We start from the raw sequence: 22,130 nt of genomic DNA on the forward strand, positions 1-22,130 counted from the left end.
AACATTCACAAACTAACTCAGACATTTTTCTTTACATGTGAATTTATTTCTTTTGACTTCTCTCTTGAAGATATAAATCTCTTTTTCTGACAACTCTTCTTCTCTTCCTTTTGACTTTCATTTCTCTCTCCAACCAACCCTCTCCTTATTTCCTGAAGTTATGTTGCACACATACACACTCAACATTTCTTGTTAAACTTTAAACACGCCCACACCCACATGCATTAAGACTCCACTGCGATAGGCACACTTGCTTTCTGTTTGATCGACACTACTCAGCTCAGCTTACTGCCAAGGTAACCCTCCTCTTGTACTTTGTGTCTTCGTGTTTGTTCCCTCTGATAAAGCACTGAGATCTTGTTTGATTTCATTTCTTTTCTCTTTTGAAACACTTGTCAGGTTAGAGAGATTAACACAGAAGGCAGTTGAATGTTACTGAAGGCAGAGCCAGCATGACAACTCATCTGAACACCTTGTGCTTCCCATTTTGCAGATTTTGCAGTTTCGCAAGTGTAAGAAGGTGCTGATGGCATTTTTTTTACCAACCTGAGCAGCATCAAGCAACAAGATGGTTTATTTCACATCTAAGCCAAAAGTTCAGTGAACAGAAAGGTGTCTGATAGTGAGAGCTGTTGAAACAGATGTGCTGACTAAAGAAAAACTAAACCAGCCTGTGGACCTGCTGGATAAATATCTGAGGAATAAAGCAAAAATAGAGAGACTTTGTAGGTTTTTGCTTTGAGGGCAGAATTTACTGTTGGACTGTTCCGTATTGATTAGGTAAGATTCGATCAGGTTGGTTAATCTGTTTAAAATTAAAGGAAATATTTTACAATCTTGCGGATTTCATTTTATAGAAGGTGGTTAACTTATCGGAATTTTATTCAAGATTCTGCATCAAATTATCTCATAATCTCGATTTAAGGCAGCCAAGCCAAACTCCAGGAAGCAGTTCAAGGCCGTGACCCTTTTAAAACTGCTGAAGGAAAGAAGGTTGGCAGAATCTCCATTTTCATATATTGATATCTGTTCATATTATTGAATCAGGGCTGCAACTGTATATCAACAATCTAATTCGATAATCTCAAATATTGTTTTAGTGGCATTACCGCTCTGTCTGCTGCACAAATTGAAACAAGGAAAAGGAAGAAGAAAATAAAAGAAAATAGTAAATGGAAACACAGTTACAGGAGCAGAATGATATTTGTCCAAATAAAGAAGCAGTGATGCAAAAAAAAAAAAAAAAAAAAAAGCAAAGCCAAGTGGAGATGAGTTGGTTTAACAGGGACAGTAAAATTCATGGATTTATGTAAAACCTCTGCAGGTGTTGGACACGTTAAAGGTTTATTTTAACTTTCAGCAGCCTGTGAAACACCAGATTGTTAATTTCTCCTTAAAGTTATTAAAACAGGAAACGCCTGCTGTCACAGTTGTACTCAGACACCTGTTAACCAGAACAATAACCAAAACAAGGCCTCAGTAGCTGCGGCGGTGACGGATCGACTGCCAGGAAACTGATCTGCCGTTTTCTTTTAGCTGATGTAATTTATTTCTTCACAGCACACTGATATCTCTGATTTGCTTCCTTTGTGTGCGTTCAGTCCAATTGCAGTTGCGTGATTTCTGCTTCATTTCTGTGTGTTTCAGATGGAGTTTGCCTGCAGTCATGTTGTGTGTAATTGGATATCTGATGGATCAGGTGAGTGCGTTTAAATATCCCATGAATCGATTGTTATTATTACTATCCCACCTGTGTGATGGTTAATGCCTCTGTTTTGAAGCCCTTTGTCACCTGAAAAAAACCTCCATTTCCTCCTCACTCAATAACAAATTCATTATCTAATTTATCTGTGTGATCAGTCACCTTCCACTTCATGCTCTTTTTTTCAAAATAACCGCGTGGCTGAGGGTTAATAAGATCATTTCATCCCTTCATCTCGTGTGAAAATATAATATCGTATCAAATAAGCACTAATAAAATCATTGTTCCAACTTCCACAGGAGCTTTTCTGATTCAGAATGAGTTTGACAACAGAGTGGCTGTTAAAGAAGGTATTTCTGTCACACACAGCATTCGTAAAGCTGAATATATCCAAACTGTTGTTTTGTCTTTTCATCCTCAAGAGAGCTGCAGCGAAACAACAGGAAGACATCAGGCAGTAACATTTTAATGTGATAAACTGCAGAAAACAGGTTTTGGGGTTTTGTTTTTTTCTTTTTTTTAAACGTCACACTGAAGAGCTGCTTAATCAACGTGAAACCTGTTCTTTTTTTTCCGTTCCTTTGAATTTACAGTTTCAAACAACCTCAAGTTTTAAATGCAGTGGAAATTCTTTCAAAGTGAGAAAACTGGCTGATTGTACAGAAACAAAACTAATCATAGGTACATGGTTAGGAGAATTAACCTTATTTGTTAAAAGAGATTTGATTTAACGTGGAAGTGAACAGACCCTGCTTTGGTCAGCAACATCTAAGCTAAATATTAGTTGTAAAAACTACAAATTATAGGTTTCTGGCAGGTTGTACATCAGATCACTTCATGGTCTGAACTTGAGGCTGGAAATTCACAGAACAAACAGAAATAATGAAACTCATTAAACAGTTTTTAACACACTGTGGTGTCTTCTGAAATATTAACATGTTTGATTTCATCGTTTTCATTGTGAGTGTTCAAACTTTCACAGGTGATCAGAGCGATCATGTGTATGACAACAGAGCGGCTGTTAAAGAAGGTAACTCTGCCTCAAACATCCATAAAGAGCAACACAACTGTTGTTTTTCTGTCATTTCATTCTCAGGAGTACTGCAGTGAAATAACAGGAAAACATATTAGACAGTTACAACTGTGTGTGTGTGGGCAAGCCTCTGCAAATGCAAGCAGCAGAAAGGCAGAAAGGCAGAGTAAAATAAAAAAAGATGTAAAGATAACTCTTCAACGGGGGAAAGTCCACACAGCTTATCAATTATGCTGCGACAAAATGAGTTTGTACCGCAATCATCAGATGTAGTGGACAGTGAACACAAAACAAAGACACAAAGAGGATGTTTGTGGGCCTGTGTAAAGAAAAAGCCGCAGAGCAGAGGAGGCTGCAGCGAGGTGTGAGTGGTAGTGTGTAATGCCAACTGCACACTTTTCTTGTCCCAGGTTCTGCTCCTCCGCCGCTGCCTCCTCGCCACCTGAAAAAACACCAGCTCACGTCCCCTCCTCTTCCTCCTCCTCCCACCAGCCGTCGCTCCCTGCCCCCTCCGGTCCCACCCAGAAGTGAGTTGTTGTTCCATCCTGTCTCCCTCCTTCTCTCTCTTTACATAAATGCCATACTGACCGTCCTCCTCCTCCCGTCAGCTGACAGGTTGGAGGCCGAGGTGAGGCTGAACGCCAACGTCAACGTCGTCTCCCTCAACGTTGGGAAGCTGGTTAACATCCAGCAAGGTCAGACTGGCACGCAGACACACAACCAACACACCTCCTGTTTGTTTGTTTGTTCCAACCTGTTTCTCTTTCACCACCTCTCCTAAACAGCCACAGGTACAGGGACCCTCCAGAGCCCGGTGGTTTGTGGGAAATGTAGTGCTGCCTTGTCATGTCTGAGTTCTGTGCAGAAGAATGTAAGTCTCCCTCTTAATGTTTCTTTTTTTTTGTTGACCTTTTTGACCCTTCTGTACAAAGACGACAGTGAAGAATGAACCCGCGCCACCTTCGTCCTCTCCTTCAGGTGTGGCTGTGTGAGTTTTGTGGATGTGAGAACGGTGTTGGCGAAGGCCTGGAGAAGTTGTGCGTCGGTCAGCGTGTAGGTGTGCACAGCGACGACCTTTACCTGCCCAACGAGAGTGACACCGACTACCAGAACCTGGAGGACACACTGGTGGTTTTCTGCGTGGACATTTCTGGGAGCATGTGTGTTACCACAGAGGTGTGTGTTTGTGCAAAGGCCCACCAGCAAAAACACACAACCGCTGCAGTGTTTAACAACTTAACGCCGACTGGCCTGCTTCGTTTCCTGTCAACGTTATGATTCATTCGTTTTAAGTTACAAATGAAAAGTTTGAAATTAGATTATAAAATATTTATAGTTGGTTTTATATAGTCAGGAAACTGAAAATAAAGCTATCTTCCTGTTTTTATATCTATTTTTATGTGCAATAGTCAAATTAAAAATGTCCAAAAACACAAACTTGTACTCTTGTATATTAAGTTCATCACATTTTGTTTCCTCCAGGTTACATCCAGCGACGGATTTCCAGCACACGTATCCAGATTAGAGGTGAGATGTTGATTTGTTGTTGTTTTGTCGAGTTCAGAGTCAACACAGTTGCTGGTTTTAAAACGTTTTTTTGTTGAACTCAGGGGATCCAGGATGCCCTGCAGAGGACGCTGTCCTCCACGCTGCAGCAGTCGCCACACAGGAGAGTCGCGCTGGTCACCTTTAGTGATGAGGTAAAATTAAGTTATTTCTTAAAAGACGGAATAAATAGAATTATTATGAACGATGTGCTTTTCCTTCAGTTACTGTTAGTCCTTTCTATCCAGAAAGCAAGTTAAACACAAAATGGTAAATTTAAGGGAAATAAACACTGACCAGTTTTACTTCTTCAGGCTTATACATGAAGCAGCCTGAAGGTTGAAATGGACTAATAGCTGTGATTCAATCAGAATTCTTCTGTTTTAACCATTTTACTAATATAAAAACAAGAGTCGACTTCCTGTTTGCAGTGAAGGATTATTATTATTCCCTCTGGGAATTTTTTTCTTTGGCTCTATGTTTCCTCTGAAGGGAGTTAAATGCAGCTTTATCCTCAGCTACATGCACATCAACCTTTATCACACTTTTACACACACCAGTTTTATATATTTATTCATGTATTGTTGTTATCGTCGTATCGTCGAGGGGCCAATAATGGAAAATCTTGTCTTGTCTTTTAAATATGAATTCCCATGATGCTTTGACCTCCTAAAGGTTGTGATATACGGCGATGGTACGAGAACCCCTCTCACCCTCAGGGACTGGGCGTTGGTCGACTACAACCACATTTGGCAGCAGGGGGCCATTTACAGCATCCCTCACTGCATCGCTGAGACCTACCTGCAGCTCACACAACGAGTCAAAGAGTAAGTAAGTGACCCACAGAGTCCCTGTGCTACACAGCTGCTCCTCATAACTCTGTGTCGTCCATCCAGCCTCAGGGAACACGGAGCCACCTGTCTCGGTCCTGCGGCGTTAGCCTCGGTCGCTATGGCGTCCAGGTACCCCGGGTCAAAGGTCAGCTTTGCAGGACTTGTGTGTACACTGTGTGACCCACAGCTGACAGAGAAGACTTGTTGATAACGTACCTTTTCACCTGGTCCCACAGGTGATTTTGTGTACTGATGGCAGAGCAAACATTGGGCTGGGTGCGATGGAGGAAACGCCCCAGCTGTCCTCGTCCAGCCCCATCTCACACTTCTACACACAGCTAGCTCTTCAGGCTGTGGAGAGTGGGTGAGGACGCACAAACATTTATGTGAATAAATAAAACGCAAAAGAAAAAGAATAGAAGGACACGTATGGTCTTCCCCTCTGACAGAGTCATTATATCAGTGATGAGCTTCGAAGGGACGGACTGCCGCTTGGCTGACGTTGGGAGACTTGCAGACTCTACTGGGGGAAGGGTCAGGCCAAAGCAAAGACACGTTTTGAGAATAGAAAATGATGATTATTATTTCTCACCAACTGAACAAACTGCCTCTCCTGCGTAGGTGAACATCGTCAACATTGGCACCATTGCCACGGAGATCCAATCAGCCTCCATGGATAATGTCCTAGCAACAGGCGTCACGGCAACACTCCTCGGCTCTGATGGGATGTGAGTGATGTTTAAAATACACTTACAAGAACATTTCAACATCGACAATAAAGTGGTCTGTGCTAACAGATTAGCCTTCACTGACCTCATATAAAATGAATCTATCAACCAAACGTGCCAATAAAACGGAGGTTTTTAATTCCCCTCTCTCTGTGGCTGCAGGTATTTTCCCTATGAGAATAAAAACGACCACAAAATGGTGAGAGAGATAGGAAATGTGACCAAGGGGCTGGAAATCACCTTCGAGTTTGCAGTCAAACCAGAATTTATGGAGGGTAAGACTGACAGAACACCAATACGACTACGTTACCAGCAAATACAGACGAGACATGGAGAAGAAAAATAAGGTCCATTTGTTTGTGTGCGTCAGCTTTCCAGCAGAGGGACAAACTCCCGTTCCAGGTCCAGCTGCACTTCAAGACCAGAGACCAGCAGAGAGTCACCCGGGTCCTGACCGAGCTGCGGCCGGTGGCCTCCTCCAGGTAAAAAACAAAACAAAGCTCAGCAGCTGGTTGTTAGAAAAGTTAACTTGGATTCTGTCTGCCTGTAGCCGGATCAGGGCCAGCCGTGTCAACGTGGCGATCCTCAGCGTCCACTGCGCTCAGCTCTGCGCCTGTTTGACCATGGAGGGTCGGGTACGGGAAGCACAGATGCAGCTGAAGGCTCAGCAAGACCTGCTGGAACAAATCAGGTATCAGGTCTGACCTCTGAGTTTGTGCACGCTCATTTCCTCATTTTTGATTCCTTTTTTTTTTTTTGCCTCAAAGTAAGCACAGGCCAATCGAAAAGCAAGACAGTATCTATGGCAACTGGATGGACACCATGACGACCATCTGTGACCTCACCACTGAGTCTCAGGTAAATTCAGCTGCCTTTGAGCATGGCAGCAGCTAAAATTTCCTTCTATATTCACGCCAAACTCTGCACAGCCTGCCTGGATGTAAAAACACGGATTGGTTCTTCTCTCTGCAGACGCTCTCAGATGAAGCAGCGGAGGTGGTGTACCAGATGAAGAGAGCCAGCAGCTGCAGCAACAACAACAACAGCAGCAGCAGCAGCAGCAACGCAACCAAGACCAAGAAAAAGCCTGCGAGGAAGCCAAAGGTGCTGTTAGAAGGGATGTAGAGCTCCTGGACTGAGCCGTAAGCGTTAAAGCAGAGGGAAACTTAAATCTCTTTTGTGGGTGCTTGTGTGCAATAAGAAACAAGTTGGATATCGCACAACTAAGAGTATCTACCAGTCATTACAATGACGGGGTAAGTGTTGTGTTTTTGTATTTTAGGAAAGATTAAAAAAAAATAAAAAATCAGAAGCTCTAACTTTGTACATTAATTGAATTTTTAGTCAGTACAAAGTTATTGGAATTTGATTTGTCTAATTTAAAAACACAGAAGGTAAACAAGCCCCAGGTGCAATAACTCGTTCCTAATGACTGAAAAGAGTAGTGTCATCGGATTCAGCTGCAGCTTCAGTAGCACGTAGACCCAGACTCCAGTTTTTCTGTACAAAATAAATTTTCTGTGTATTTTTCTAGAATTCTTTCTTCCTTTGTTTTATTTGTCAGAGTTTTTTTCTTGTCATTTGAAAAAACCCTCCTGATTCTGACTGACATGTAGGTGGGGAAAAGGAGTTGATGCAGGTAAATGGGTATAAAAAAAAAACAACAAAACAAAACAACACAACATGAGGGACAACTGATCATTCCCAGAGCCGAAACTCAGCGTGTCACAACAGGACAAGCCCTAATGTTGTTATTGTAAGGCGCTCCACCAATGGACCAGAATGAACCAGTAACTGAAAGGCAAATGTGACCAGCAGAGTTGTGTTGTACAATACAATGTTGTTTTCACCTTATGAGCCACCAAATGAGTACTCATGATAAATATTTTTAAGGGCCAATGGATATATATATATAAAAAATAAATAAATATATATATATTAAAAAAAACACATTGAGCAGATTAAGAGACACACATGAATGCATTTGAATAGTAACTACTGGATGTGTAAATATGCTCATTATGTTATTGTTTAATTATTTAGGTCATCCGTCTGAAGACTTGCAGCACAGGTCGAAACAATAACACAAAAGTGTCTGTGCAGAATGTACAAGAAGAAAAGTACGGCAGGTACTCTGCTGATCCGGAGATAGCTAAGTGTTTACAGTGAAGGGAGTTTATCTGAAATTATACCGATAAAAACTCCCCGGGGCAGCTCGTGGAAAACATTTTCACCTACCCACACACAATTTACTTCAATGTCTACAATATGCAGTTGAAAATTGTATTTCAAGTGTTTAGCAATATTATCTGAATTTAAATATGCAAAAAGTTTGACAATCAGGGATCGAATTTGTCAACAAATGACTCCACCGCGGGTCATCTTAATAAAGAAAAAGAACTGAAAAAGAACACAAACACATCTTTATTATTGTCAATGTGAAAAGTTTCCTACTTGTTAAGTTAAATAAAAAAAAAAAAAACCCCACAATGACCCAGAAACATGTATTTGCATGTATTAGCATGTTTCACAGGTTAGTGTTACTAAGAAAGCTGTTTTGTAACGAAAAGTCACATCCTGTTTGGGTCTTATCTCGCTCTGGCCTGACGCCTCATTAGCCGGAGGGAATGAGAGACGTGAAAAGTATGAGATGACTCTGGTCCATACAAAGTGTGCTCACATCTGTGCAGAGAAACGCGCACAAAAACGCACAAAGATTAAAGAAAGCCGAGCCAAACAAAGAGCAAAATAAAGTCACACACATTTCTCACAGCGCTGTATCGATGGAGATGTCATGACACAGATGTGGGAGACGATAAGAGCTATTTTTATTTAAAAACACTTTTCAGCTGCAGAGAAATGCACAGATTAAAGCTGTTAGCCTAGCTTAGCATGTACCTAATACACACCGAGAAGAGGAAGAGTCCATCACCTGTTTCTGAAAATGATGAAGAGCCAGACAAAAATCAATCCAATCACATCCATCCATGTATTTTATTTTGTGGACAGAACCAGAATCTCCTTTATTTTCATTGTTCAGCAGTTTTAACAAAGAAATAGTTTCAGGCTTTTCTCTTCACTTCAGGAGATAAATATGATAATAATTATAATAATAATAATAATAAAAAACTCTAAGATACTTGAAGCTCTCCAGACACACAGTTGAGGACTCTGACTGCCCGAGGATAAAAAGTTTGTTCGGCTCCTCCAGATCCTGAACCTTCTGCCCGAGGGGAGAAGTTTGATGAGGCCTTCGCCGAGGTGGGACGTGTCTTTAGCCCACGAGGGTCTGCAGTGTCCTCCAGGGAGGCCATCACACAACCACAACAGCAAAGTAGCACACCACAAAAACAAAACAATCAGCTGACAAACAGCATCACATTAAAACGTCATTGTTGGCCATCATTAATATCAGAATGGAGTGAAAGCAGCTTTGTTGTAGTGCGGTTAGTGTGTTGTTCTGTTTGTTGTCGATGCCAGGAACTCAACCTGCTGGAGGAACACAAAGCAGAAATGTTGTGGACTGTGTGTGTGTGTGTGTAATTCTCTGCTATAACCAGTCCTGCCGCATTGACCTGTTGGTTAGATCAGTGTGAGTAGGTGTGGTGGAAAATCACAACCTTCACTCAAACACACACATGCAAACCTTTATATTTCCCAGCCGGAGACGCAGACACACTCTGAGAGCGGCAGTGTGAGTGATTCAGATAGAAACCAAGACACAATCAATCACATTTCAGTCACTGATCTCTGGAGCTTCTGGGATTTACTTCTCCTGCAGGAAGGTATCAGCTTTAATTCTCTCATTTTATCTTCAAAGTTTATTTCTCAAAATATCCACGTCACTGTGATCCAAAGGAGCCCGCAGTGAGGAAGCCAGTTTTTAGGTAAACCAGAAACAAAGTGTTCCACCTTTGTCAAACATACTTGCATGTGATATTTGGACACCCACCTTATGTGTATGAAAAGCGCCCCAGTTTGATTTTCTGGAGCTTCAGGGATTTTTAATTGAGCTTTAAAATGTTGCAGATTGTTTTGGATTTGTAATCTCTTGGCTGCAGACCAGTTTCCTTCAGGGAAATGAAGTTACACAAAAGAAGAGGCAGGTACAAAGCCGGTGTGATCTGCAAGGAGTAATAAAACACCTCCATTCAGGTTTTTTTGTTTTGTTTTACTGTTTTTCTGCGTTGTGTTGACAGATTAAGTCAGCCACAGATCAGCATTTAATCTTTAACTAAACAGGGAACTTTGTGTGAAGAAGCTGCTTTTGCATATTCAGAGAAGAAAAACTGAAGCAGAATCAAGAATCAAGCCTGAAAATACAAAATTAAAACAGAATTGAGCTAAAACACATCTTTACTTATTTTACATTATTTATATCACACCTCTCTCTAACTCACGTCTTTGGTCTTGTTGCATTCTGGGTAATGTAGGCAGCTCCTTCGGATAAGAAAGAAGAATATAAAAAACAGAGGAGCTAAATGCTAAATGTTTGCTGAGTCATCAGCAAAAAAACAAGCTGCCCTAATGAGTAACTTATAACAACGAGCTTGTTGAGCGTTTGTCATCCACTAATTGGACAGTCAGAATTTATGTCTCAGTCCGGTTGGTGTTTTATGTCTTAGTGACACTTTGACTGTCGATCCGTTGGTTGATGGTTATTTGGCTCATATCTATCCCAGAATTATTAAAAACAATCACAGCTGCTCTGTTTAAATGAATTGACTGTCACCTGTTCCAACATGTGTTCACGTGTTCTGTGCCTGATGCAGAGCAGAATCTGGCCTTGCCTCATTCCAGCCTCATCTGATCCGCGGCGATGGCGAAGATATGTGTGCGTTACATAATGTGCCGTTTTTAGCTAATGACTTCAGCTCTTCAGCTCTCAGACAGAAAGTGGGAAGTTTGGGGTTTATCCCCTGGGGAGCAGCAATAAACCGATCAATTCCACCAGTCTGAATGTCTCACTGAAACAAACATTGCCAGGTGACAGAAATAATAATAATTATGATAAAAAGATAAGATAGCAAAAAGAAAACAAGGTCAGGCGTAAAAAAAAAGACGTCTATAAATATTCCTGAGAAACTGTGAATGTGTCTCTGCGTCCTCCAGGATGTCTCTGTCCGGCAGCTTTCTGTCCGACGAGCAGTTCCAGTGCTCCATCTGCCTGGATGTGTTCACCAACCCGTCGACCACGCCCTGCGGCCACAGCTACTGCATGACCTGCATCAGCCGATACTGGGACGGCTGTAAGGTCAGCTAAAATATTCTGCAAAGCTCTTCCTGTTACTGAGACAGAGACGTTCGTTCAGAATGTGAAAACAGAAAAAGAAGGAATCTATCATCCTTCCTCCCTTCTTCTCCTCGTCTCCTCTCAGGTGTGCCAGTGTCCCCTCTGTAAGAAAACCTTCCAGAAGAAGCCGGACCTCCAAATCAACCGGACGCTGCGAGAAATCACAGAGCAGTTTAGATCCATGAGGGGAGGAGGAACGGTGGGGAGGGAGAGGAGAGGCGGGAGAGGAGATGGAGCTCTGCCGGATGATTTATTTCACGAACTGAAGAAGAAGCTGCCTCAAACTCTGCCGAAGCCGAGCCTCAACGCTCAACCCCAAGGTGAGACAGAGACGTGTCGTTTAGGTCGATGAATGAACGACCAGTTTAAAACTTCACACAGACAGAAAACAGTAACCTAAAACCAGAGACTCACACAAAACGTGTTTAAGGAAGCCTGAAATGTTCAGGAATTCATCCAGAGTCTCACGTCTGTCTTCATCGTTCAAGGTTAGATTTTGATTTGCTTCGTTTCTCTGAAGCTTTTCCTGATGCACTCTGAGCCCACTTTATAGGGAAGATAGAAAACAGGTTTAAGGAACTTATGATATGAAATTCAACGAACAAGCTTCCTGTTTCCTGTGTCCTCCATCTTGGAAGGGGCCCCCACCCCAACGCTGTCCCCACCAGTCATGACCCAGCTCGCCTCTTCAGTACCGAACCACAGTCCAATCGCAGCCCTGATTCAGGAGCTCGGACCTCCCCCGCCTCCTCCAACGTACCTGGACTCCAGGAGCCGGAGAAGGTTCACCTTGAGCGGGGCGGCGAGCAGCCAGAACCTCCCCCTCTGTGAGATCCACCAAAGAGGAATGATGGTAAACCAGAATCCTGAATCCAGAACCTGGTTTTCCTCTTTGTGCCCGGTTAAGGTTTGATGCTCTTTCTTGTTGGTGTCAGATTTTCTGCAGGACGGACCGGATGTGCATCTGTCCTGACTGCGAAGCGGAGTCCCACCAGGATCACGACACGGTGGCCGTCGAAGACGAGTGGACGGAAACCAAGGTGGGACAAAAAAAAAACAAAAAAAAAAACAGAGGCAATGATGCTCAAGTTTACTCAAAAAACAAAGCAAAGCAGGGCGGTTGATGACTTGATTGACACGAGTGTGTGTGTAGTCACAGCTAAATCTGCTGGAGCAGGAGATCCAGGAGATGATCAGACAGAGGATCAGGAAGATCGAAGAGATCAGAATGTCAGTATCTGAGCTGGAGGTAAGTCAGACAGATTATTCTAAATATGTGGCTGAACCTGTAAATCCTCCCGTCACGTTCTTTAAGGTTCCACCAGGATTCACATCTTTTTCTCAGTTTTAATCTCAGTTATTCCCGTTTTATTTCCAAATCCAACACGGTGCCATGTTTGGAGCTGTGTGTCTGATGGAGTGATCCAAAGTCTTACTGGACTGTTGGGTTGGATTAAATGTTGAATAGCTGAATAGCTGGTTTGAGGTTGGACCGGTTTGTTGCAGGTGTTCTTATTTAGGTTAGGGTTCCTGGTTTTAGACAAACATGAATTTGGGATTCTGACTTTGTAAATCCGGTCTCTGTTATTGCAGTAATGATAACTGACAGAATCTGACCCTTTCTCTCGGCCCAGTTGGCTGTAGAGCGAGAGACGGCGGGAAGTGTCGGCCTGTTCTTCTCGCTCGTTTCCGCCATCGAGCGTTCGCAGGCGGAGCTGATTGAAGTGATGGAGATGAGCCGGCGGGCGGCCGAGCACCAGGCCGAAGTCATGGTACGACAGCTGGAGCTGGAGGTGGAGGAGCTGCGGCGGAGAGGGAGCGCCCTCGCCGAGCTGACCCAGTCGGACGACCACAGTCACTGCATCAAGGTCGGTGGGAATCAAGCCTTCTGTTTGATGAGATCCAGACACGCAGAAAGCTTTTATCCACTTCCACCTTCCTCCAGACTTTCCCGGCCATCTCCAGTCCTCTGCCCGCCAAAGACTGGTCCGGGGTGTCGGTGAACACGGACCTGGGGACAAGGACCATCTACAGGTCTCTGGCCGCTCTGGTGGGGCGGTTCCGGGAAGAGCTGGATAATGTCGCAGAATCAGGTCGGAAAAGTCACTCAACGTTTTTCCAAAAGCACCAACAAAGATCAAAGTTTCTCAGGCCTGATTAATACTCAGAGATTAATGTCCCTCATTTGGCAAATGTATTCCAAAATTATTAGAATTTTTAGTTTGTGTTGTCAAATTTTGGGCTCCACCCATTTTCCTCAACCCTTTACAGTTTGATTTGACTCATTTGGTCTCCAGGTTTTCCTCCCTTGGCAGTGGAACCCAGTCCGGTCCGGCTGCAGCCCAGTGAGTGTCCCAGTCCACCTTAAGCAGCCTAACCAATAATAAACCAGTGATTGGTGCCTCAGTCTGCTGATAGTAAAACATCCAGATACTGAAAGATTTGTGTTTGTCTGCAGGGATGAAGAGAGTGCAGGAGTACGCAGGTATCTTCACAGCCAAACACACAAACCCAATTCAGTGAAAACAAAACAACGGAGCAACAATTAAATCAAATCTTAACCTCTCTTCACCTCAGTGGATGTAACTCTGGACAGCAACACTGCTCATCCAAGACTGATTCTGTCAGAGGACATGAAGAGTGTGAGACGCTTCTTTAATTATTATCCAAACTCTGTAAACTTTCCAAAGACAAAATAGATCTATAATATGAAAATAAATAGAGTGTCCAGATGTTTGGCTGGTTTTGACGAAACGCCTTTCGACAGGTGAGATGTGGAGACCGACACCAGCTGCTTCCAGATAATCCGGAGCGGTTCGACAGGGTGGTGTGCATCCTGGGGAGGGAGGCCATCTCCTCTGGGAGACACTACTGGGAGGTGAGATGATCGACTCAGAAAATGAGCACGTTTTTAAGCATTTCGTGGCGTCGATGGTGTGAGTCTGTTCCTCTTCCTGTCGCAGGTGGAGGTGGGCGGGAAGACGGACTGGGATCTGGGGGTGGCCAGGCAATCCATCAACAGGAAGGGGAAGATTGAAGTCACACCAATTAATGGATACTGGTTCCTCAGCCTCAGAAACAAGTGAGCTCTCATCACCTCCAAGGCCAAAAGAGATTCACGGTTGCAAACACACATTCCAAAGTTTTATCCTGAAATTATTTATAATGTGAAATTCATTTCATCTTTCTAATTATTTCCTTCTTCCTGTATTTAACTGTTCTCCAGGAACAAGTACGCCTTTCGCACCAAACCTTCCACAGACGTCCATCTGAACCTCCAACCAAATAAGATCGGGGTGTTTGTGGACTTTGAGAAAGGACAGGTGCAGTATGGGAAAATGATTTGACATCACTTGTGGTGTTTTTTGCGGCTGTTTTCTAACAACACTGACTCTCCTTCTTTTTCTCTGCAGGTGTCGTTCTACAACGTCGATGCTAAAATCCACATCTACACGTTCAACGACGCTTTCACCGAAAGCATCTACCCGTTCTTCAGCCCTTGTACGAACAAATCAGGAAAGAACGACGGGCCGCTGGTCATTACGCCAGTAAACACAACACAGTGACAGAAAGCACCTGAAGGTTGTGCGTTGCGTCTTCTTCTCTTGTTGATATCCAGTCCATCCTCAGGCCCTCTGTGTCCTTTTGGCTGACGTTAATGGCTGACTGTGACTTTCTTTTCTGTACAGGTCAAACATCATCACGTATCTATTATTTACTGATCATTTAATAAAACAATCACCTTTTTTCCCACAATGTTTGAGTGTTATTTCGGTGGCTATCATCTGAGGACTGAGCTTTTCAGGAACACGCTGAGTTTCACTGTGTGAAGAGAGGTTTGATAGCTGACTCACATTAAATATGTGGCTGCAGGCCAATTAGCTTAGCTTAGCATAAAGAACGACTGACTACAAGCTGAAAAATATTTGAACAGAGATTCATTAGTTTAAATATGTTCCTCCTCATTCCAACTGGTGTAGTTTTATAGTTTCTAATAAATACAAATTGCTAATTGCTTCAGCGACACACACACAGTTTGTTTCTTCAAACCAACTGAATTATAATTTCTCTGAGTTTTAAATCTCACTTTACAACTTCACAGTGAAAAATAACATTCATTACTCATGCCCATGTTTTATTATTATTAATAATAATCACTCCTCATATCCAACTTTTGTCTTTTTAAGGCAAAGAGCTCATCTCTCAGCTAAGGCTGTTACCAAAGATACAGTAATACAGCTGACAAAAACCCCTGCAGGGTAAAATATATGTTAGACATTCAAGGAATGGGGCTTAGACAGCATCACTGAGCTGCTGAGTGACGGTTTGACAGAAATTCATATCCTGCAGCAGGAGTTCAAGAAGCCTGCTGTTTAAACAAAATAGCTGTTTTACAAATGAAATGACATCATGCCAACATTAAAGCCCCAAACAGCATGAAGTTAGACAGTATAACTAATAAAGCTTGTTTAGTTTTTTCTAAATATTAAGTAGGAAAATGACAAAGCACCAACATCACAGAAAAATTCTATTCACGGTTTCAGACACTCATTTATTGATTGACATTTAAAAATTGACAAAACAATCAAATGACATGTTTCCCACAAACAAAATCATCCAGCCATCACATCAGATAATAAAAAGAAACAACAGATATTCCTCTAATCACACAGATTATTATTAATATTATTTCCTTAACCAAATAACAGATTCTGCAGATCGATACACTCTTAAGCCTGTTGACTTTTTTCATACATTTTGGTTTAAAATGCTTCGACCAGTGTAGTGTAGGACACTTCAGGGAATGTCATTTAACTTAGTATTAAAAAAAAAAATCCTTCAAAAAACAAACCTAGATCTTGTTGTTGTTCACTGTTAGTTTCAGCAGTGACCAGTCTGATGAAAATTAAACTTTTGATTGTACCGAAGTATCTAACCCCTTCACTTAAATTTCCACTCATTCTAAAAATTACAAAACAATCCCACATATTGAAACCAGCAAATGAAAAGTCTCAACTTTCATTGAATTTGTAATCTATTTGTAATCTAATTTGAATCAAAAAATTCTGTATCCGATATATATTTGAATTCTCGTGCATTCCTTGATGAATTTAAATCTAAAACCTCTCGGGTCCCATCAGAAGCTGCTGTTGTCGATGCGATCCTGCTTCATCTGTGACTTGGCCTTGTGTTTCTGAAGGAGGATGTGCTCGGCGAACTCCCTGACGGCCCCCATTCCCCCGACTTTGTGGCACGTGTATTTTGCGGCGTTGATGGCGACCACAGGGGCGTCGGCAGGTACGGCGCTCAAACCAGCCAGGTTCAGGCAGTTCACGTCAGCCTTGTCGTTACCTGGGAGGAAATGCGTGGAAATGGAAAAATGAAGACAGAGAACTCATCTGGAGACAACGCCATTAAAGGCCGGCGGACTTTACCCATGTACGCCACATCCTTCCACTCCAGCTTCTTCTGCTCCACCACCTGCTTCAGATCATTCAGCGGCTCCTCTCCCACCTCCATCACTTCGCAGCCCGTATTCTTGGCCAGTTTCTCACACAGCGACTTGGTGATGGGATCTTCTCTGGACGCCAGCAGCAGTACCTGTTGGGGTGAGACGAAGGATCAGTAAGGACCAGGATGTGACCTGAGCAGATTTTTTTTTTTGGCAGTAAAATCCAACCTCCACGTCTTCCTTCTGCAGCATCCGGATGCCCGTGATGTCTCTGGTGTTGACAGAGACCATCTCCTCTCCGATCACAGACAGGAAGATTCTCCCTTCTGTCAAACATCCGGAAACATTGCAGAACATGAGCTGGACCACCTCCGGCGTGACCCGACCGAAGTAACCATACCTGAAAAAAAGACCAAGGAAACAGCTGTAACGTGAAGCGCTGACGACAAAAAAAAAAAAAGGAAGAAATGATCAACTGAGATGAATGTTTTCAGCACAAACACAAATGTTTCTGGTAATGAGATTTTTCAACAACAATGCTGCAGTAAACTTGAACAACCTGAGAGTGTGGTTGTCTGTCAATCACTCAGTAGCCCCGCCTCCTAAACCCTCCCCTCCTTTCTGGTCTGTTTCCCTCTAAATGGAGCATCATTGCGGTCGGAGTTTACTTTCACTCTGACACATCAACAGTTTAATGTGTGTTTTCTGCTTTTATTATGATTCTTCTGTCTGTTCAAAGATCTGCTGTCTCACCTGAGGACCCTCTGCTCCGCCACGGGCCAGTCGATGTCCACGTCGATGTCCACGCTGTACTCCGGCAGCATCTCATAGTAGCACACCTTACGTCCCTGGATGGAAAGACCGGACCATTAAACATTAAAGATCAGAAAATACGCCAACAACAACAGCTGCTGCTGCTGCTGACAGAGACACCTGTTACCTGGAGGCATCCCTCGCTCTTGATCAGCTCTCTGGTGCCAAAATAAAAGGAGCCGTTCTCACACAGCTCACCGGACCAGTCTTGACGGCGGGGTCGGTTGACCGGGTCCAGGTTGAACGGACGGGTGAGTTTCCCAGCTGGGAGGAGGCAGCGAGAGGGACACGGTTTCACCAAACATCATTTCATTCATGTGTTCACCTGTGTGTTTGTTCACAACGTAAGAGCTATCTGACAGAAAAACAAGCGAAGACTTGTCACAGCAATCCACACCCTGATTCAACAACAGTTACAGATATCACTTTATTCCTGTTTCCTGCTTACAGTTTTTTCGATTGTCATCAACCAACTGAAATTAAAATCAACACTTGACTTGACATTTGTTGACTTACTTCCCTTCTTGACCTCCTCCCAGCGGAACTGGTGCCTGCGGACCACAGAGAAGACGGAATCAAAGCCCTCCAGCAGGATCATCTCCAGGGCCTCTTTGATGTGGAAGGGATGCAGACATGGAGACGTGGCCTGAATGTGGCAGATCACATCCACCTCTGTCAACAAAGGAGCCACGGAGGGTTCGGGGTTAGAGCACGCCGTGCCCCGGCGGTTACATCTCAGACAGTTTTACGCACCGGGGTTGAGCTGCACAAACTCCTGAATAGTCTCCAGCGATGAGGAGGAGTCTCTGGAGACTTGGGGGCTCCTGCGATGGACCTTGGCCCCCCAGGATTTCGCCACCTTCTCGATCTCGTCGTGGTCCGTTGACACCCACACACTGTAAAACAACAAAGTAGCACACCCAAATAAAGACTCACTTATTGTTTTCTTCCAACCAACACAGCTCAAGTTTGAAAACGAGTAATACACAAAATGGATGTAGATGCATGAAATAAAATTATCAATAATTGAAAAACAAAAGTGAGAAAAGCATGAACAAAATGAATGAACAAAATAATGTTTCTTAATTGTTTGGCTTTCTATCCAGCTAATTCTTACAACATGAACTTAAAAACAAAAAAACTTATTATATTATAAATAATCAGAATGAAGTAAGTGATCCTTCCAAAGGAAATAACACAGATATAACAATAAAACACAAATGTTCTTGTTCTGTTAAGGTTTCGTTTTATTTCACTGTGTTTCTGGTGTACCTGTCGAACATTTCGGAGTCTACGGCAGCCCGGAGGACCCATCCGATGAGCGGAACCCCGGCCAGCATTTTGATGTTTTTCAGGGGGATCCCTTTGCTGCCCCCCCGGGCCAGAACCAGAGCGGCGATGTGTCGGTCCGCTCCGGGTCGGCCCGGCCTGCGGGCCGGGAGCGGACCGCCGCGGTCGCCATTATCCGCCGGGAGGCTTCTCTTCCGGCTGGACGTGCCTGACGGGTCGGTCATCATGGAACCGGAGCTCCTACGTCCGGGTCGGTTCTTAAAAGCAGGCAGAGAGAAGGGCGGATCTGCCGTACCGACAGATCCGGTTTGATCTTCTTTGACGGCTGAAAAACAAACACAGTGAGCTCATCACCGCCCCCCGCGGCAGGACGGCAGAACTGCACCACAATCCTCAAATGTGCCCTTTTCATATCAAATAAAAGCAAATAAATATTAAGTATTAAATATACACAATTACATATTTTAAATGGAAGGAATCAGTTTAGAAATTTTTAGAAAAAGTCCTTAAGGAGATTTATTTACATTATTCACGCCACATTTTGTAACTTTTGTCAGGTCAAAATTTAAAATTGTACACATTTAGAGGAGAAAAATAACAACATGTGGGTGTGGCCTAATATGTTAGGCCACGCCTTCTCACGTAGAGACAAGTCTCTGTGGCGCAATCGGTTAGCGCGTTCGGCTGTTAACCGAAAGGTTGGTGGTTCGAGCCCACCCAGGGACGAGCTTCTCTTTAGTTTAAATCAGAAAAACACGTTTTAGAGAGTTGTGAAAAATAAACTAGACCACACCCCCTTCAGGCAGTGTTGTGTCTTTGTTGTGTATTTGGTTAGTGTGTTATTCTGGTTACTGACAGGTTGGTGGTTTGAAGCCATGATTTATCCCTTCCAGTATTTTATTCTGCTGTTTTTAATTAATCAAATGTGGTGATTGTGAAATGATCCTATTAAAAAGCTACACACACACAAATACACAGCAAACCGTAAATTATCTGAAGATAAAACACTCTATTTAAATACACCTGTAAAAAATGAAGCAGAAAACAAAACCTGCTGACTTTTTGTGCCTTTATTTTACTGGTAAATATTGACATCTTCTGGTTGTCAACAGCAGGTACACTGCTGATAATGATAATAATAATAATAATAATTAACAGAGGGCAGAGTTTCCCCTAAATTAATACATAACCCATTAACAGATGTGAATACGTGATTATTATTCATTTATTTGCTAACTTCTATTTCTAATAACTAATGACTCATGTCCTCATGTCCTGACATATCTGTTACATATTTAATATTTTAGACTTTATACAAACTGAAACACACATCAAGTCATTTTAAAAACAGACTCTTATTGACACTTATAATAATAAAAACACGGATGACTCTGGATAATTTGACTCTGACGGACTGAAATGAGAAAAAGCAGAGTGTGTTGTTGAAGATGATCCGGAGGGTTAAAAAGCGATCCCGTCCCTGGGTGGGCTCGAACCACCAACCTTTCGGTTAACAGCCGAACGCGCTAACCGATTGCGCCACAGAGACCGGTTGGACGGTTTCGGGCGGGGCAGCCATGTTGACCCATTTCCAAAGAACTTCCTTAATATACCTGACGGTGCTTTATTTAAAAATATGGGAAGGGTTTGATTCTAACAATGCTTGCGGTTTATTCTTTGCACTTTTTTATCACCTCTCCTTTAAAAATATTGAAATAGAAATTTATTAAAATAAATTTCTAGATTCTTGAAAATGGATATTATTAATTATTAACTCTTCTTTAAGTGTTCAGGAAAATGCTCCACTCATAAAGGCCAATCGTCCCTGGGTGGGCTCGAACTACCAACCTTTCTGTTAACAGCCAAACATATAACCAATTGCACCACAGAGATTGGATGAGGGTGTGGCTTCACATTCAAGCTCCACCCACTAACACTTGTTTGTTGGATGAAATGTATAAAAATAAATAAATAAATAAGTAAGTTGCTTTTAAAACAAACTTTTCTTGGTTGGGCTTGAACCACCAACCTTTTAGTTGATCACGCCATATGACAGCTTAAAAGGGTGTGGCCTTAAGCTCCACCCAGCCTTGCTTGTTTTTCTCTTATTATAAACTTTTTTTTTTTTAAATTAAACTAAAGAGAAGCTCGTCCCTGGGTGGGCTCGAACCACCAACCTTTCGGTTAACAGCCGAACGCGCTAACCGATTGCGCCACAGAGACATGCTTGCAGGTGTGTGGGTGTGGCCTTAAAATCCTAGCCCCACCCACTTTAATCTATTTAAGCTAACTTTTTTTTGTTGTTTTTGTTTTTATACGTCGAAATGTGTGGAAGTTACGAGTTAAATGTGGCCCTGCTAAGTGAATCAGCTCCTTTCATTTTCGACTTTAACAAGAGTCCATTAATCCAACACCGGTCAAGTCAACAAAAGATCAGCAACAACACAAAGTTACTGCTATATTATGTACTGCTATATTATTATACAAGCTATTCTTGGCGTGAACAAGCGCACTAACACACAAACACACAGGTATGCTACTTGACCGGCGCTGCCACATAGTTCACAGAAAACAAAGTCTATAAAATATGTAAAGAGATCAGAAGAGAATCGAAAGTCAAGAACTGGAACAAAGAGGTCACTAATGATTTGGCCTCTCCTTTTCTAAGAAGTTTGATTAAAAAATTCTTGAGGGAGACGATGATATTTGAAAACTCTTAAACATTTTGTTATGTTTGAAGCTGTAAAATGATTTTTGTACCGTCAAATATCAACTTTATTGTTTTATATTCGTTGCTGTTATATACTTACTGCAACGCCACCACTAGTAGTCACAAAAGTCACAGTTCTGGATTCGACCTCTCTCATCAACATTAAGTATCAGTAACAGCATGAATAAAACACAGATCTACGTTGCTTTGGGGTTTTATTTAAATGAATGCTGGTACAGAGAGTTTTGGATACACAAAGTGACACAGCCTGTGGTGTTGAAAATAACAGTTCAGTGTGTCACCTGTTGGTTAATAAAGAACATCGTCAACAGGAGAGAAGAAATCTGTGGTTCTTTGGTGTGGAAACACAAACAGAGGGCGGAACGACAAAGAAATAACAGTAGCACAGAGGAGAGATGAGGTTGTTGATCAGGTCGGACTGGTCTGAGGAGCGCTCAGCCCGCTCTCTGCATCTTCGCCTCTTTTTTATTTAAAACTAAATCTTAAATCTGGTACACAAATATCTTGCTTAACAAAACAAAAAGGATTCCTGAAGGCGATGTCACAAACCCTAACCTTCAAAACCATGAAGAAGGAGAGTGGAGCTGATCTGAACGCCACCTGGGTCATCCTGCGCCACGCCTCTCATGAGACACCTTTCATAACTGTCTCCAAGTCCTCGTTCACGGGGAGAAAGAGCTCTGCTGAAAATAAATAAATAAATAAATGCT

At 42.7% G+C, this 22,130-nt stretch overlaps 3 protein-coding genes and 3 non-coding genes across 8 annotated transcripts; 3 read left to right on the top strand and 3 right to left on the bottom strand.

Moving 5' to 3' along the window:
- Nucleotides 1-203: 203 nt before the first annotated feature.
- Nucleotides 204-8,398, top strand: LOC115058965 (circularly permutated Ras protein 1). The gene is made up of 20 exons (XM_029526535.1): nucleotides 204-296; nucleotides 1,648-1,699; nucleotides 2,002-2,052; nucleotides 2,685-2,732; nucleotides 3,146-3,262; nucleotides 3,344-3,430; nucleotides 3,521-3,606; nucleotides 3,714-3,911; nucleotides 4,218-4,262; nucleotides 4,346-4,435; nucleotides 4,956-5,107; nucleotides 5,177-5,258; nucleotides 5,350-5,477; nucleotides 5,563-5,647; nucleotides 5,735-5,841; nucleotides 6,004-6,116; nucleotides 6,212-6,323; nucleotides 6,392-6,532; nucleotides 6,609-6,699; nucleotides 6,814-8,398. The coding sequence occupies exons 2-20, from the start codon at nucleotides 1,648-1,650 to the stop codon at nucleotides 6,964-6,966; spliced, it is 1,938 nt and encodes a 645-aa protein (XP_029382395.1). The 5' UTR covers nucleotides 204-296; the 3' UTR covers nucleotides 6,967-8,398.
- A 1,063-nt stretch (nucleotides 8,399-9,461) lies between these two features.
- On the top strand, nucleotides 9,462-14,890 carry LOC115058966 (E3 ubiquitin-protein ligase TRIM39). Of its 2 annotated transcripts, none has more exons than XM_029526537.1 (15): nucleotides 9,462-9,626; nucleotides 10,954-11,095; nucleotides 11,220-11,454; nucleotides 11,803-11,987; nucleotides 12,070-12,174; nucleotides 12,288-12,383; nucleotides 12,769-13,002; nucleotides 13,080-13,227; nucleotides 13,432-13,479; nucleotides 13,593-13,619; nucleotides 13,712-13,776; nucleotides 13,902-14,012; nucleotides 14,098-14,216; nucleotides 14,361-14,457; nucleotides 14,548-14,890. In XM_029526537.1, exons 2-15 carry the CDS (start codon nucleotides 10,955-10,957, stop codon nucleotides 14,698-14,700), a joined length of 1,764 nt encoding a protein of 587 aa, XP_029382397.1. In that variant the 5' UTR covers nucleotides 9,462-9,626; nucleotide 10,954; the 3' UTR covers nucleotides 14,701-14,890. The 2 variants fall into 2 exon arrangements, with proteins under 2 accessions (XP_029382397.1, XP_029382396.1); XM_029526536.1 differs by having other exon boundaries at nucleotides 9,466-9,626; nucleotides 11,773-11,987.
- Nucleotides 14,891-15,665: 775 nt separating this feature from the next.
- Nucleotides 15,666-22,074, bottom strand: cmasa (cytidine monophosphate N-acetylneuraminic acid synthetase a). 2 transcript variants are annotated; one of them, XM_029526390.1, is made up of 9 exons: nucleotides 21,976-22,063; nucleotides 18,672-19,014; nucleotides 18,153-18,295; nucleotides 17,916-18,071; nucleotides 17,527-17,663; nucleotides 17,340-17,434; nucleotides 16,815-16,986; nucleotides 16,570-16,735; nucleotides 15,666-16,486 (listed from the first exon to the last, which is right to left on the bottom strand). In XM_029526390.1, the coding sequence occupies exons 1-9, from the start codon at nucleotides 22,046-22,048 to the stop codon at nucleotides 16,272-16,274; spliced, it is 1,500 nt and encodes a 499-aa protein (XP_029382250.1). In that variant the 5' UTR covers nucleotides 22,049-22,063; the 3' UTR covers nucleotides 15,666-16,271. The 2 variants fall into 2 exon arrangements, with proteins under 2 accessions (XP_029382250.1, XP_029382251.1); XM_029526391.1 differs by having other exon boundaries at nucleotides 16,272-16,486; nucleotides 22,021-22,074.
- trnan-guu (transfer RNA asparagine (anticodon GUU)) lies at nucleotides 19,342-19,415 on the top strand. Its single transcript has one exon. It is a non-coding gene; the product is annotated as a tRNA-Asn (tRNA).
- Nucleotides 20,165-20,238, bottom strand: trnan-guu (transfer RNA asparagine (anticodon GUU)). Its single transcript has one exon. It is a non-coding gene; the product is annotated as a tRNA-Asn (tRNA).
- On the bottom strand, nucleotides 20,839-20,912 carry trnan-guu (transfer RNA asparagine (anticodon GUU)). The gene has a single exon. It is a non-coding gene; the product is annotated as a tRNA-Asn (tRNA).
- Nucleotides 22,075-22,130: the final 56 nt, after the last annotated feature.

The sequence above is a fragment of the Echeneis naucrates genome, chromosome 18 (genome assembly GCF_900963305.1).
Source record: "Echeneis naucrates chromosome 18, fEcheNa1.1, whole genome shotgun sequence".
NCBI lineage: Eukaryota > Metazoa > Chordata > Actinopteri > Carangiformes > Echeneidae > Echeneis > Echeneis naucrates.

Excerpts from the sequence above, each read along its gene's own strand:
- LOC115058965 (XM_029526535.1), top strand. The coding sequence starts at position 1,648 with ATGGAGTTTGCCTGCAGTCATGTTGTGTGTAATTGGATATCTGATGGA. Across the intron at positions 2,733-3,145 it reads CAGAGCGGCTGTTAAAGAAG|GTTCTGCTCCTCCGCCGCTG; the intron begins GTAACTCTGCCT and ends TTCTTGTCCCAG. Across the intron at positions 3,607-3,713 it reads TGAGTTCTGTGCAGAAGAAT|GTGTGGCTGTGTGAGTTTTG; the intron begins GTAAGTCTCCCT and ends CCTCTCCTTCAG.
- LOC115058966 (XM_029526536.1), top strand. The coding sequence starts at position 10,955 with ATGTCTCTGTCCGGCAGCTTTCTGTCCGACGAGCAGTTCCAGTGCTCC. Across the intron at positions 13,480-13,592 it reads TCCGGTCCGGCTGCAGCCCA|GGATGAAGAGAGTGCAGGAG; the intron begins GTGAGTGTCCCA and ends GTTTGTCTGCAG. Across the intron at positions 13,620-13,711 it reads GAGAGTGCAGGAGTACGCAG|TGGATGTAACTCTGGACAGC; the intron begins GTATCTTCACAG and ends TCTTCACCTCAG.
- cmasa (XM_029526390.1), bottom strand. The coding sequence starts at position 22,048 with ATGAGAGGCGTGGCGCAGGATGACCCAGGTGGCGTTCAGATCAGCTCC. Across the intron at positions 19,015-21,975 it reads CCTTCTTCATGGTTTTGAAG|CCGTCAAAGAAGATCAAACC; the intron begins GTTAGGGTTTGT and ends TTTGTTTTTCAG. Across the intron at positions 17,435-17,526 it reads AGAGCGAGGGATGCCTCCAG|GGACGTAAGGTGTGCTACTA; the intron begins GTAACAGGTGTC and ends CTTTCCATCCAG.